At 44.1% G+C, this 15,308-nt stretch overlaps 1 protein-coding gene across 1 annotated transcript; it reads left to right on the top strand.

Annotated features, from left to right (window-relative positions):
- Positions 1–766: 766 nt before the first annotated feature.
- DDX47 (DEAD-box helicase 47) lies at positions 767–13,819 on the top strand. Its single transcript, NM_001046385.1, has 12 exons — positions 767–866; positions 2,058–2,151; positions 4,245–4,433; positions 4,687–4,758; positions 4,975–5,093; positions 6,902–6,973; positions 7,099–7,215; positions 7,742–7,888; positions 8,607–8,744; positions 10,365–10,435; positions 11,008–11,137; positions 13,248–13,819. The coding sequence occupies exons 1-12, from the start codon at positions 774–776 to the stop codon at positions 13,377–13,379; spliced, it is 1,374 nt and encodes a 457-aa protein (NP_001039850.1). The 5' UTR covers positions 767–773; the 3' UTR covers positions 13,380–13,819.
- Positions 13,820–15,308: the final 1,489 nt, after the last annotated feature.

Genomic DNA, 15,308 nt, shown 5'->3' with positions numbered 1-15,308 from the left:
ATCTGCCTGCAACGCGGGAGACCTGGGTTCAATCCCTGGGTCCAGAAGAGTCCCTGGAGAAGGGAATCGCAACCCACTCCAGTATTCTTGTCTGAAAAATCCCATGGATAGAGTAACCTGGCAGGCTGCAGTCCACGGGGTCGCGGAGAGTCAGATACGACCTAGCGACTGAAAAAAAAAAAAAGGAGGGCTGACTGCAGACCCTGGTCATCAAGTCCTTCTGCTTTTGGTTCAGTTCCACAAGTCCTAAAGTTTATATCCATCCTTTTTTTTTTTTTTTTAATATATATCAGTTCAGTTCAGTCACTCAGCCTTGTCCAACTCTTTGCGACCCCATGAATCGCAGCACGCCAGGCCTCCCTGTCCATCACAGACTCCCGGAGCTCACTCAGACTCAAGTCCATCGAGTCAGTGATGCCATCCAGCCATCTCATCCTCTGTCGTCCTCTTCTCCTCCTGCCCCCAATCCCTCCCAGCATCAGAGTCTTAACCAATGAGTCAACTGTTCGCACGAGGTGGCCAAAGTACTGGAATTTCAGCTTCAGCATCATTCCCTCCAAAGAAATCCCAGGGCTGATCTCCTTCAGAATGGACTGGTTGGATCTCCATATGTACTTGTCCGCGAATCCCCGCCTGCCGGCCGGCTGGTGCAAATCCTGGCCAAACCCTCAGCGGGGCGCCCACAACACGCCGCCGCCGCCGCCGGAGAGAGCTAAAACTACGTTTCCCAGAATCCTGTGTCCGCCGACCCACTTCCGGAGTTCGCGGACAGCATGGCGGCGTCCGTGGAGCACGATTCCCTGGAAAGCATGGAGGCGCCCCAGACGGCGGTGGAGGTGGAAGAAACGAAAACATTTAAAGACCTGGTAAGAGTGGATGATGCCAGCTTCCCTTTGTTCTTCCGGCGGCAGGCGCGGGCAGAGTCCGGTTGCCTTCCATCTAGGCCTGTGGTGTGCGGAAGCAGCCGGGGCCTAGCTCAGATTTCCCCCAGGGTACCCGAGGCTCAGGTTTAGGACGAGGGCCCGCCCTCAACTCCGAGTTTGGGTGGTGGGAAGGAGGCCGGGCCCAGGAGCCCCATTTGCCCATTTCAGCTCCACTTGGTGTGGCAACGCTGTGTTTGTGCAGGATATTGTCCAGTGCGACCTGTCCGATTTGGGTTTAGAATTCCGATGAGCCGGGTTTGAATTCTGACCCATTACTAGATGCAAGTTCTCTCGGTTCCTGACCTTCCACCTCTGTAAATTGAGGATTATGATAAGTATCTTATAGAACTGTGAAGATTAAATGGAGTAACCCACGTAAAGAACTTGTTGGCTTGGTCCCTGGTGAGTGAAGAGTGATGACAGCCTTGAGTTACTGTCCCAGTACTCACAATTAAGGAGGAGACTGAGTCAGTTCAGTTCTGTCGCTTCGTGGTGTCCAACTCATTGGGACCCCATGGACTGCAGCATGTCAGGCTTCCCTGTCCGTCACCAACTCCCGGTGTCTACTCAAACTCATGTCCATTGAGTCGGTGATGCCATCCAACCATCTCATCCTCTGTCGTCCCCTTCTCCTCCCGCCTTCAATCTTTCCCAGCATCAGGGACTTTTCCAATGAATCAGTTCTTTGCATCAGGTGGCCAAAGTATTGGAGTTTCAGCTTCAGTATCAGTTCTTCCAGTGAGTGTTCAGGACTGATTTCTTTTAGGATGGACTGGTTGGATCTCCTCGCAGTCCAAGGGACTCTCAAGAGTCTTCTCCAACACCACAGTTCAAAAGCATCAGTTCGGCTCTCAGCTTTCTTCACAGTCCAACTCTCACATCCATACATGACTACTGGAAAAACCATAGCTTTGACTAGATGGACCTTTGTTGGCAAAGTAATGTCTCTGCTTTTTAATATGCTGTCTAGGTTAGTCATATCATGGCTGCAGTCACCATCTGCAATAAATACCTTTTGAATCAAAATGTAGGAGATGCATGTGTCACCAGCAAGGCTGCCCTGACAGTCCTTTAGTTGTATGGGGGGCGAGTGTGTGTTGTTCTTTGCTAAACTGTGTTTTTCTGAATTCCAAGGGTGTGACAGATGTATTGTGTGAAGCTTGTGACCAGTTGGGATGGACAAAGCCCACAAAGATCCAGATTGAAGCTATTCCTTTGGCCTTACAAGGTAGGTTGAAATTAAGTATGTGGTCTGTTTCAGGTTCAGTGTAAAGTTGCACCTACTCAGTTAAATACTTACCACATTTGAGAGCTATTGCTTTGCCTACTTCAAGTGAAATAAAGTATGGTCAGTAAAGATAAAAAGTTTGTGGCTTTTTTGGCTTTTTAAAAAGTAATTCTGCAGTGTTAATGAGCTTACTTTCTGCAAGGTGGTTTGTTGTCTTTTGTCTTTCCAGCATTTCTTTCTCAGTTTCTTCTGGTTCTTTTCCTTTGCCTTGCAGTGTTAATTCTAGCTTCATCCTTTTTTACCCTCACTGTAAAATTCTACTAAGATATCTCATCCAGTCCTGAAGCTTTAATGCTGGCTGCATCAGTGAGTTTCAGCCAGTGCTCATTAGAATCACCTGTGGATCTTATAAAACTCTAGTGATTTCTGGGCTCCAGCCTAGACCTCCTGAATTGGAATTTCCAGGTGTGGGACCTAGGCATATACAGATATAAAACTTCATGGTTTACTCTGATATGTCTGCCCCTGGGGGAGCACCACTGGTCTGATGCTCTTGCCTCCCACATCTGTATTTCTAGCCCATATTTTTTCGGATGAACTCCACAAACAAGTTTGTCCAACTGGTTTTTAGATACTTATTTCCAGGCTTACTGCAGGAATCTCAAGTTCCCTGAATCCAAACCAGAGTCTTTATTTTTCTCACCAGAACTAATTTCTCTGTAGCCTATATCTCAGTTTATGGCCTTTGAGTTTCCCCAGGTAGAAACCTCTGTGCCAATCAGATTTTCTTTCATTACTTTCTGTCTTTTATTTTTATTTTATTGAAATATAGTTGATTTACAGTGACTGTTCATTTTTGTTTGTTACTTTCTGTCTCTCACTTCACCTGGCCTCCATTCAGGCTACCATCATAGCTCCCCTTGTATCCTCTCTGAGGTCTCATTTTCCTGTGCTTTCCCCATTTTGGCCCTTGAGGTCACTTTAGAGTGTAAGGAAGAGAGTCACGTTCAAGTTGCGTCAGGGAAAATTTCTAGGTGAGGAATCCTGAGCAATCAAGTGTGGCGGTCATTACTTCAAGGAAACCTTTCCGCTGGGGGCTGAGACATTGATTCAGTGTCCCAGTCTCTGGCCCAGGCCAAAGATCGCTGCCTTGGGGGCTACAGCGAACCTAGAGACAGTGGTTTTGGCTTGGGAATTAATTGCCAGATCTTCTCAGTTATGGCTTGATTGGCAATAACAGACCATTCTTAAGGAATCTGGCATTCTTCCCTCAGGAGGAGCAGTATAAACAGTGATTACTGTTAAGCTCCTTGGCTTCTCCTTATGCCATCAGGCCTAGGGTTTATCTTCTTAAAGAGTCATGTCATGTCATGTGTTAGTCGCTCAGTCACGTTCGACTCTTTGTGACCCCCGGACTGTAGCCCGCCAGGCTTCTCTGTCCATGGGATTTTTCCAGGCAAGAGTACTGGAGTGGGTTGTCATTTCCTTCTCCAGGGGATCTTCCCAACCCAGGGACAGAACCCAGGTCTCCCATATTGCAGGCAGCTTCTTTACCATCTGAGTCACCAGGGAAGTCTTAAAGAGTGTTGATACTTAAAGGTCATGATACTCCCTGCCTAAAATCCTTCCATTCCTCTGTCTTAAAGGAAGACATCCAAACTCCTTAGCATGGCTGTGGGTTTCCTCATTCTTCTCCGTTTTCCCCCTTGACTTCTGTGTTCTGGCCATGTTGTACTTTTCCCTCTCCTTACTCATTCTGTGTTCTTTAAAGCCTCTTTCCTCACATGAGACTGTCCTTTCTTTGCTGACTTCCAGATTTAATTTGCTCGTCACCTCTGTTAGCCTTTCCTGACTCCTCCTTCCTTTTTCACCCTGTCCTACAGGGACCTATCATATTATTATGTATTGTGTGGATTTTGAGCTTATTCAGGACAGAGACCATGTCTTCTGTCTGATCAACTTCCTCTTCCCCTCAATTCATCAAATATTTATTCATGGTCTGTATTGTGCCCAGCATTTAGTCATATTCCCACCAATATGGGAATGGCACAGAGAGCATTTCTTTGCTATTATGTATATTTTTTGTCTTCTAGGTCGTGATATCATCGGGCTGGCAGAAACCGGCTCTGGGAAAACCGGTGCCTTTGCTCTGCCCATTCTCAATGCATTGTTGGAGACGCCCCAGCGTCTGTTTGCCTTAGTTCTCACCCCGACTCGGGAGCTGGCCTTTCAGATCTCAGAGCAGTTTGAAGCCCTGGGGTCTTCGATTGGGGTGCAGTGTGGTAAGTGTTGGGAGGAAAGGACTCTTCACAGTTTCTTCACAGGTTGAGCATGAATGTGAAAGGGAATGAAAGCAAGTGTTAATATAAGTTCGCTGACCTAAAGAGCTGATTGGGTATTTTAGCTTTGGGGAAAGTTGTCATTGTAAGGGAAGAGAAATGAAAGTAGAAATCTGGCATTGGCTTTAAAAGATGTTTAGTGCATCATGGAAACAAAATTAAGGATCTCTTTTTAATATTCTTTTTATTTCTGTAGCTGTCATTGTAGGTGGAATTGATTCAATGTCCCAGTCTCTGGCCCTGGCCAAAAAACCACATATAGTGATAGGTGAGTAACTGACACCGCTAAAAGGTGCTGGTGAGGAGGAATTTCAGAAAGATCTACTGATGCTAGGTGTAATTTACTTGTGCGGAAAGTGTTCGAAGAGTGACTGTCTGTAACCCTGTTTAATGGTTTTTTTTTTAATTTCTGGAATTATTAGGAGTGGGAGTTTACTCCCTTTCTGTCCTTTTTCTTAAACACGTCCTCAACCTTTCTTGTTAGCAACTCCTGGCCGACTGATTGACCACTTGGAAAATACGAAAGGTTTCAACTTAAGAGCCCTCAAGTACTTGGTCATGGATGAAGCAGACCGAATCTTGAATATGGATTTTGAGACAGAGGTGAGCTCTTAACATCTTTCCTCCTCTTAGAACTTCTCAGGTGCCCCGTTTCAAAGTCTGATTCATAGCTCACTTGCTTTTTGGAGCACTTACTACTGTCAGTTAATTTAACATACCTGCTGCTTTTCTTTTTTGTTGAAAGATGGTTGATTTACAATATTATATTGCTTTTAGGAGTGCAACATAGTGCTTCAGTATTTCTGTGGATTATGCTCCATATACTCCATTTAAGATTATTACAGAATAATGACTCTGTGTCCCTATGCTGGTACAATATATCCTTGTTGTTTTTAAATTTAATTAATTTTGAAATTGAAGCATTATTGATTTACAGCGTTTCTGGTATATAGCAAAGTGATTCAGTTATACATATATCTATGTGTGTATATGTGTGTGTGTGCATGTTCTTTTCCCCGTTCCGTTCCATTATAGTTTCTTACAAGATATTGAAAATAGTTCCCTGTCCTGTATAATAGGACCTTGTTGTTTATTTACTTTATACACAGTAGTTTGCATCTGCCAATCCCAAACTATTAATTTATCTCCCCCGCTTCCTCTTGGTAACCTTAAGTTTGTTTTCTATGTCTGTGAATCTGTTTCATAAATAAATTGATTTGTACTGTTTTTTAGATTCCACATGTAAGTGATATCATAGGATATTTGTCTTTGTCTGACTTCACTTAGGATAATAATCTCTAGGTCTGTCCGTGTTGTTGCAGATGGCATTGTTTCATTTTTATTTTTTATTTTTTTTTATTTTTATTTTTTTAATTTATGGTACATATACACAATGGAGTATTATGTTTCATTGTTAATGGCTGAGTACTATTACGCTGTATAATGTACCGCCACTTTATCCCTCATCTGTCGATGGACATTTAGCTTGCCTTCATTTCTTGGCTATTGTAAATAGTCTCAGCATCCTCTTAAGAATATAGTCTGACTTTTGAGGGGAGATAGATTAGGAATTTAGGATTAACATATACAGACTATTATATATAAAATAAACAACAGGACCTACTGTATAGCACATGGAACTGTATTCAGTATTTTGTAATAAGCTGTGCTGGGGGGGCTTCCCTGATGGTTCAGAAGATAAAGAATCTGCCTGCAATACAGGAAACGTGAGTTTGATCCCGGGGTTGGGAAGATCCCCTGCAGAGGGGAATGGCAGCCTACTCCAGTGTTTTTGCCTGGAGAATTCCATGGACAGAGGAGCCTGGCAGGCTACAGTCCATGGGGTCACAGACAGTCAGACACACGACTAACACACATGCACACATACACACAGTGGAAAAGAATCTGAAAAAGTATATGTATGTGAATCACTTTGCTGTATACTTGAAATGGTGTAAATCAACTATTCTTCAACTAAAAAACAAATAGTTGGGCAAAAAGCATATATATTATATGTAGTCTGACTTTGATTTTAGAGGTAAGAAATATCAAAACCAGATTTTCTTTTCTACTTCATTTGATTTCAACCTCTTCTATCTTTTCTTTAACAAGAAGTTCTTCATAACTTACTTAGTTGATTAATGCTTATTCTTTTCTTTTCTCTTAGATTAGCTATACTGTACTGATTTAAAATGTTCTTTTCCCTGATTAGCATTATTTTTTGATAGCATCGGATGTGCTACCTGACAGTATATATTCAGTAAGTTTTAGCTGAATTGAATCGAAGGTTTGAGTTCCCAAATCCCCAGTGTGATGTATTTAGTTTGTGATCCCTTATCTCCTTCACAAAATACATTTGCAGGTTTCCAGTGTAAATGTCATGTTGGTATCCTTTGCTCTTTCTGCCTTAGGTTGACAAGATCCTCAAAGTGATTCCCCGAGATCGGAAAACATTTCTCTTCTCTGCTACGATGACCAAGAAGGTGAGCTTTTCTAGGACTTCTCTTTTCTTCTTTATGAGAACTGATAAGTAGAAACAGTCCCAGTAACAAGAGTAAAACCAGAGCACTTAGGAATCAACGTGCTAATCTAGATATCCCTTCTCCAGGTGCAGAAACTTCAGCGAGCGGCGCTGAAGAACCCTGTGAAATGCGCCGTCTCCTCCAAGTACCAGACGGTTGAGAAGTTGCAGCAGTATTATCTTTTTATTCCTTCCAAGTTCAAGGTAGAGTGTTTACTCTGATCATTCCTTCCTCTCCCTCCCCTCCTTCACCACAGTGTCTGAAAGTGTCAGCTCTTGATTAGCTAAGTGCTGTTTGTTTTAGAGCTCATGCCGTGTTTACATTTATCACTGATAACTCCGAGCATTCCGGGAATTCACAATGTATTAAACCAGAGTAATGAAGTCATGATATAATCCCTTCCTAACCCCATCCTTGAGGTAGTTTTTCTTTGGTCTGCTTTTTATGTGGCTTTTTTGTGGGCAGCGGACCCTAGTCTTGTCCTCAGATGTAAGGGCTTTGCGTGCTTGCTGAGCCCAGCTCGCCTTGTGCTTGGTGTCAGGCTCTGTGTTACCCATGGTTCTCAGAGATGATTATGATAAAGCTGATTAAGGGGTGCAGGGCTGCCAGCTGAGCATCTGGGTAATTGAGAAGCAGCTAGAGGGTTAGTCTTTTATGTAGTTTATATGCCCAGGACTCTGACTTTCTTCCAGGTTCAGTTACATATATTGTTTTGGCTTTGTGACTTAGGATACCTACCTGGTTTATATTCTGAACGAATTGGCCGGGAACTCCTTTATGATATTCTGCAGCACCTGTAACAACACTCAGAGGACAGCTCTGCTACTCCGAAATCTTGGATTCACTGCCATTCCCCTCCACGGACAGATGAGTCAGGTAACTATTCTTCAGCATCATTGGTGAGAAAGATAAACCTCACGGCAGGAGGTTTCTGCAGTAGCGGCATGTGACACTAATGCGTCCTTCCGCAGTTGTCCTGCTGTTACGGGCTTTAAAGTGTTGCCGTCAATGCTGCTTCCTCCTTTCAGGATAGCAGAGGCTCCAGTTAGAATATTCCACAGGTAGTTGTCTAGTATGGAAGCTGTAGAGTTGATTTATTCAGCATGTGTGCGTGCTGAGTTGCTTCAGTTGTGTCAGACTCTGTGTTACCCCGTGGATTGTAGCCTTCCAGGCTCCTCTGTTCATGGGATTCTCCAGGCAAGAGTACTGGAATGGGTTGCCATGACAGGGCTTCTGGAGGAGGTCTCTTACATCTCCTGCATTGGCAGGCAGGTTCCTTACCATTGGCACCACCTGGGAAGCCCGATTTGTTCAGCCCTTGTGGTAAATTATTTCCCAGTTACCCTTCTGTCATGTTTGACAATATTTTATGTTAGTATTTTCTAGTTTTAGTCTTGGACCTTTTTTTTTTTTTTGCTTTCATGTTTCCTTTTGACCTGTGAAGCCCAGTTAGACTGAAGGGGAAACATCATTTAAAAAATTTCTTTCTTGGTTCTTGTATCTATTTAATGTGTCTAGTTTATGTGTCTTGGATTTCCAAGATTCCTTAGATTTTCAAGATGAAAATTCATTCCATTTCTTTTCATTGTTTCAGAGCAAGCGCCTGGGATCCCTTAATAAATTTAAGGCGAAGGCTCGTTCCATTCTTCTAGCAACTGATGTTGCAAGCCGCGGTTTGGACATACCCCATGTGGATGTAGTGGTTAACTTTGACATTCCTACCCATTCCAAGGTGAGTCTTGTTGCTGACCTGACTTTCTCACCCCAAATATTTTTCTTTTCTTTTTCTTTCTTTTCCTTTCTCCTTCCCGTCTCCTTTCCTTTCCTCCTCTCTAATTCTGTCTTTCCCCTTTCTTTTCTTTTTTTTTGAATTGAGGTGTAATTGACATGTAACATTACATTAGTTTAGGTATAAAATGTGTTGATTCAGTATTTGCATATATTGCAAAATGGTCACAGCATCTGTCACCATTCATAGTTGCACTTTTTTTTTTCTTTTGATGAGAATTTCTAAGATATTTTCCCTTAGCAACTTTCAAATGTGCAGTACTGTGTTTTTAACTCTTGTCCACAAGTTGTACATTAACATCCCCATGACTTCCTTATTTTATAACTGAAATTTGTACCTTTTGACCTCTTTCACCCATTTCACATACACCCATCCCTGCCTCTGGTAACCACCAAACCTGTTTTCTGTATCTGTGAGCTCAGTTTTTTGTTGTTGTTAGATTTCACATATAAGTGAGATCTCTGTATTTGTCCCTGTCTAACTTATTTTACTGAGTCAAATACCTTCAAGGTCTAGCCAGTGTTGTCACAAACAGGAAGGTGTCATTCATTTATATGGCTGAATAATAGTCCATTGTATCCAAAGTGTGTTTCTTTTATCATCTGAGCCATCAGGGAAGCCCCCAAAGTGCATTTCTTAATGTTTTTTGTCTTCCTTTAGTTACAGTCTTGGGGTGTGTGTTTGGGTGTGTATGTGTGTCCTTGGGTAGTTAAGTATCAGAAATTAGGAAACTCTTGATCTGTTCATTCTCCTCATCTTGCACATGCCTGTGGACGTGTTGTCAATGAACGTGAAGGAAGGAACCCAGGAGAGGGGCAAGGTGCTCACCATCAGAGGAGCAGATGTTTCACATGCTGACCTCTGTTGGTCTAACTGATGAGAATGGCAGCTTGTGGTCCTCGGCGATCCCAGAGTTTCTCAGCCTCATTAACACCTCAGGCCGGGAGTTCTCTGTTGTGTGGCTGTCCTCTCCACTGTAGGATGCTTAGCATTCCTGGCCCCTACCCACAGGTGACTGTGGCCACCAGGTATGTTTCCAGACAGTTCATAGATGCTCCCTGGGGAGGACAAAGCTACCCCCAGTTGAGAACAACTAGTGTGTCTCGACTTTGTATTAAACTGCTGTAGACAAGGTGCTCTCGCATAGGATTTTCGCAGTAATGCTGAGTTTGCAGTGTGTTGTGCCCCTGACTCATAGACAGAAACCATGGTTCAGAGAGGTTCTGGGACTTGCAGACAGTTGTGTTGTGGGTTGGGATGGGGGGAAGCAGAGCTGGGACCCAGGTCTACCTCTAGACCCGGGCCGTTTTCCTCTGTCTGTGTCTGTGGAGGTGTGCTTTGTGGATTCATCTTTCTATAAAAGAAAGGAAAAGCGGGGGTCAGTTTTGTGCTGTGAGGAGAATTTAAAAAGTGAGGCAGACATATTTCAATGGATTGCCAGTCTGTTTCTCCACATTCCAGGACAGATCTGTTTTCTTTCAAAGGTTGGCGGGAAGACTTTACATACAGAGTTTTTAATTCATATTCCAGCTGACTCAGAGTTACTTGCCCATTGTGTTTCAGGATTACATCCATCGAGTGGGTCGGACGGCTCGAGCTGGGCGCTCTGGAAAGGCTATTACCTTTGTCACACAGTAAGTGACCCGACTTCAGGGCAGAGCAATGTAGAGAAAGAAGCAGAACCCTGGGGCCAACTCACTTGGAACCTGACTTCACCTTTTACTGTAATAGGCACTAAGCCTTCCTCATCCCACCTTCATCATTTGTAAAATGGAAATAGTAATACCAACCTTGCAGGGTTTTAATGAAGACTGAAGACGTATATGGAAAGAGCATATACTGCATGTGTGTAGCGGAGTCCTTGGTGTATAAAAGCACACACACCAAAACCCTGTTCTTTTAACGTCTGGAGCCAGAGAACAGTGACCATTCCCTCAGCTCACCATATTACAGTAACTGTTCTTCTGATTTTGTTTTTAAAGGAACAAACAGCCACGTGTCCTAGGCTTTTCGGGAGTCAGGGATGTGGTGGGTGGTTTTCTGCTGGACTCTGCACAGCAGGTTGCATTTAATCAATGTTCTGAAAAGGAATAATAGGTTTGATATTACTAAAAACCGTGGCTCCTGTTGTGTCATCGTTTTGGGATGAACAGATGGACGTGTATGTTGTCAGCCAGCCAGAGCCGTGTCAACTTTCCTTCCTCAGGTATGACGTGGAGCTCTTCCAGCGCATAGAGCACTTGATTGGGAAGAAACTGCCTGTCTTTCCAACCCAGGACGACGAAGTCATGATGCTGACAGAACGCGTGACCGAGGCCCAGAGATTTGCCCGAATGGTGTGCAACTCGTTCATTTGTTTATTTTTGGCTGCGCTGGGTTTTCAATGTTGAAAGACAGGCTTTCTCTAGTCGCACCGAGCCCAGGCTGCTCTCTAGTTGCAATATGAGGGCTTCTCATTGTGGCGGCTTCTCTCGTTGCTGAGCATCGGCTCTGTGGTGCACGAGCCTCCGTAGTTGTGATGCATGGACTCTAGAGCACAGGTTCAGTAGTTGTGGTGCAGAGGGTTAGCTGCTCTGAGACTTGTGGGATCTTCCCGGACCAGGATCGAAACCATGTCTCCTGCATTGGCAGGCAGATTCTTTACCATGGAGCCACCAGGGAAACCCCTGCAATGCCTTTTCTCACCAGCTTCTATGCAACTTAACTGCATGCAAGACACTTTATCGTGTTAATCCTCAATAAACGGTATTATTTTATTCCAAGTGTAAGATGAGTATGCTAAAACATAGAGATGCAGGCAGTTTGCTTTTGACCCTGTAACTAAATGGTCAAATCAGGGTTTGGACTCAGTCTGATCACAGTGACTACATTCATTCCCAGCCACCGTCTGTGGTGGCAGGAATGGTGAGGCAGGAAAACCTTTGAACTTGAGAAGATGCAGCTGTGAGTTTGCACAAGGTGTCTGACCTCTCAGAGTCAGTCCCTCACCTGCAGATCAGGAAGAGTAGTTACCTTGGAGACATGGTGTATGAGCATCAGATAAGTCGGGTGGACAGTGTAGTTCCTGAGAGCAGCTGTAGGGGGAGCACTGGAGATGGAAGGGTCTAGAGGAGAACGCTTGCCAGTGCCCTATTATCCCAGGAGTGCTGCTCTGAGGGGTGAAGAGACTTAGTGCACGGAGCGCTTTCTGAGTAGCTGAGGTATGGGCTTGTTTTTCTGCCCATATGGAAGTCTTGGTGTTTTTGTTTATAGAAAATTTGATGTGTGTTGGAAAACATTTTTTAGAAAATACAGAAAGGATTAAAATAGTGAAATACACAAAACCATTGATTACATTTGGCTGTTTTTCTTTAGCCATAATGAGACTTTTTCCAATTTGTATATGACTTTTATCTAAATGTGTATTGTTTTTTCTGTTTCAACTAATCGAGATTCATGTGATCACATTTTTTTCTTTTTCTTTCACATTTCAAACTCTATTCAAAAATCTTCATCTAGGCTGCATGTTAGCGTTCATTTGATTCAGTTACCAAACTTGCCTAAACATAGCGGCATGACTGATTTCTTAGAGTCACTGAGAGCTCCTTCACTACCTTCAATTGGCAAGGGGCCAGATTATGTGTGCTAGACAATTAGTAGTCTGAGGAGGATGAATTCAGTTTTTTAAAACAGCACCACTTGTAGGTTTTAGAGATGTTACCTTAAATGCTAGCTTTTTAAAATTCTCATGCCATCCCTTCTTAATGATTCTGTTATGAATATATAACGTGCTTTCCATTGATATGTGTTCATGCTTTTCCCAGTTTTATATATTTTAGTTAATAACTGTGTTGAGCATCCTACTATGTACAGCTTTGCACACTTGTTTCCATAGAATAAATTGTTGAGTGGAGAACACACAGTTCAAATTCATACAGAATGCCCAGTTGCTCTCCAGGAAAGCTATAGCAGCTTACACGACGTATGTGACATTGTACGCGGGACAGTGTCTGTGTCTCCCCACTGCCCTGACCAGTTCTAGGTATTACCGTTCTCTTAAATCTTTGCTAGTCTGCCATATGAAAATAGTAGCTCCCTGTTTTCATTTTTTTATCTTTGATGACAGTTTTGTATATTGGGATTTTGGTTTTATTTGTTTGCTAATGTGAGGTGTTAGGGAATTACTTAGGGTTGGTTTGTTTGTTTTAAATAAATGAATTCTCTTAATTTATCAAGATTTTATTTATCTAGCTTGCCAGCTACACCAGGTTTCAGTTGCAGCATGTGAGGTCTATTAATAGTTCCCTGACCAGGGATCCAACTGAGCCTGCTGCATTGGAAGCAGGGACTCTTAGCCACTGGACCGCCAGGGAAGCAGAGGGCTTGACTTGATGGAGTGGAGACCAGGGTGTGTTCCCCTCAGTGACAGCAGTTCACGATCAAGCCCGTCCTTTCTGTTTGTTGCAGGAGTTAAGGGAGCATGGAGAGAAGAAGAAGCGCTCACGGGAGGATGTTGGGGACAATGATGACACGGAGGGTGCGATCGGTGTCAGGAACAAGGTGGCTGGAGGAAAAATGAAGAAACGGAAAGGCCGTTAATCTCTTTTATAAAGACTTGATTTCTGCCTTCTGTGCTGTGGAGATGACTGAAGGAGAGAACGGGACCTCTTCCTCAGGCCAGTCCGTCAGCACGTGTCCAGACGGCCCTGCTCCTACAGTACTGGGCCCCCGTCTGTGTGTTCAAGCATTGTTGCTGTGGGACATTGTCACAGAGCTGATGTCGAGACTCGGACTGGCCTTCCACTGTGGTTACTCGTTCCTGACATGAGGAGCACATGCTCTCCTGTCCCTTCACACCCTTCACACAGACCTGTGCTTTTTTCAGCTGCAAATCAAGGACTGGGCTAATGAAGCCCTCAGCCTGTAATTGCAAAGGAAAGGGATGTTTATATCTAAAAAACAGTGGAACTCAAGCAGTCTCAGCTTGTGTTTCATGACTCTGAATGGGAAATAATAAATTTAAATATTATTATAAAAAAGTTCAGACTCCTTCAAGACCTTTTTGTGGTAAAGACTTCATAGGAGAAGACTTGCTGTGCGCGGATTTCTCTGGTTGCGGCTAGTGTGGACTGCTCTTCACTGCGGTGCGCAGCTTCCTCGTTGCGGTGGCCTTGCCTGTTGCAGAGCGCTGGCTCTAGGTGCCCAGCTTCGGTAGTTTCACCTCACGGGCTCAGTAGTTGTGGCACACGGGCTTAGTTGCTCCAAGGCATGTGGAGTCTTCCTGGAGCAGGGATCACACCTGTGTCCCCTGCAATGGCAGGCAGATTCCTAACCCACTGTGCCACCAGGGAAGTCTTCCATGTACATCTTAATGGAAAGTGCGTGTTGTGTTTCTTAAAGTTGAAGTGTTCAGTAAGTGAAAAGTAGATGTCAGTAAAATTCTCTGTGGGAATCAAGTGTGGACCGTTGATTGCAGGAAGATCTTTGTAAATATGGTGGGTGGGGTGCCCACCACTGGGGGCTAATTCTCCATTAGTGTATTTCCTGTTGGGACTCTCAGAGCAGCTTAGATACTGGTAGCTCTGTCTCCCTCTGAGCCAGTGGATAAAAGCCAATGGATGATTGCTATTTCAACTCAGTGGAAGACTTTAGAAGCAGGCTTAATTTGAATCAGATTGTGGGTGGTGGGCTTCCATGGTGGCTCAGATGGTAAAGAGTCTGCCTGCAGTGCTGGAGACTCAGGTTTGATCCCTGGGTCAGTAAGATCCCCTGGAAAAGGAAATGGCAACCCACTCCAGTATACTTGCCTGGAAAATCCCATGGATGGAGAAGCCTGACAGGCTATAGTCCATGGGGTCACAAAGAGTCAGACACGACTGAGCACTTTGTGGGTGGTGCGTAAGAAGAGATGAATTATTCTGAAGAAGTCTGAACTTTTTAAATAGGATTCCAAACCTAGGGTCTGTGGACCCTTCAGGTACATGCATATTTCTGCAGAGACTAAAAAGGGTAGAAACCTTCTAAAGCTTGGCTGCTTTCTCTGAAGTACTTTAGAGTATGCTTTGCTAGGTTGGGAAGATGGGCCACTAAGGGAAGAAAGGTGGATGATGTGTCTTCAGGCATATTGGTGGGTCCAGACCATAAACTATAGAGTCTTCAGGCAGAATGAGTAGAGAGATCCTTGTGAAGGGCAGCAGGCACAGAAATGAATGTGATTCAGGTGCAAATGAGGACGAAGCTGTGGGTTTATATCACTAATCAAGCTGTTTTTCATGCTCCCTGTCCGCCAAGGCAAGATTGTGAAGTCTTGAGTCTCCTGGGGCTCCTGTAACAGTGAGTTTCCCTGGTGGCTCAGACAATGAAGACTCCGCCTGCAATGCAGGAGACCCAGGTTCAATCCCTGGGTTGGGAAGATTCCCTGGAGAAGGAAATGGCAACCTACTCCAGTGTTCTTGCCTGGAAAATTCCATGGACAGAGGAGCCTGCTGGGCTACAGTCCATGGGGTCACAGAGTACAATGTACATGTA

The sequence above is a fragment of the Bos taurus genome, chromosome 5, assembly GCF_002263795.3.
Source record: "Bos taurus isolate L1 Dominette 01449 registration number 42190680 breed Hereford chromosome 5, ARS-UCD2.0, whole genome shotgun sequence".
Taxonomy (NCBI): domain Eukaryota; kingdom Metazoa; phylum Chordata; class Mammalia; order Artiodactyla; family Bovidae; genus Bos; species Bos taurus.
This window is presented reverse-complemented; position numbering and strand designations above follow the sequence as displayed.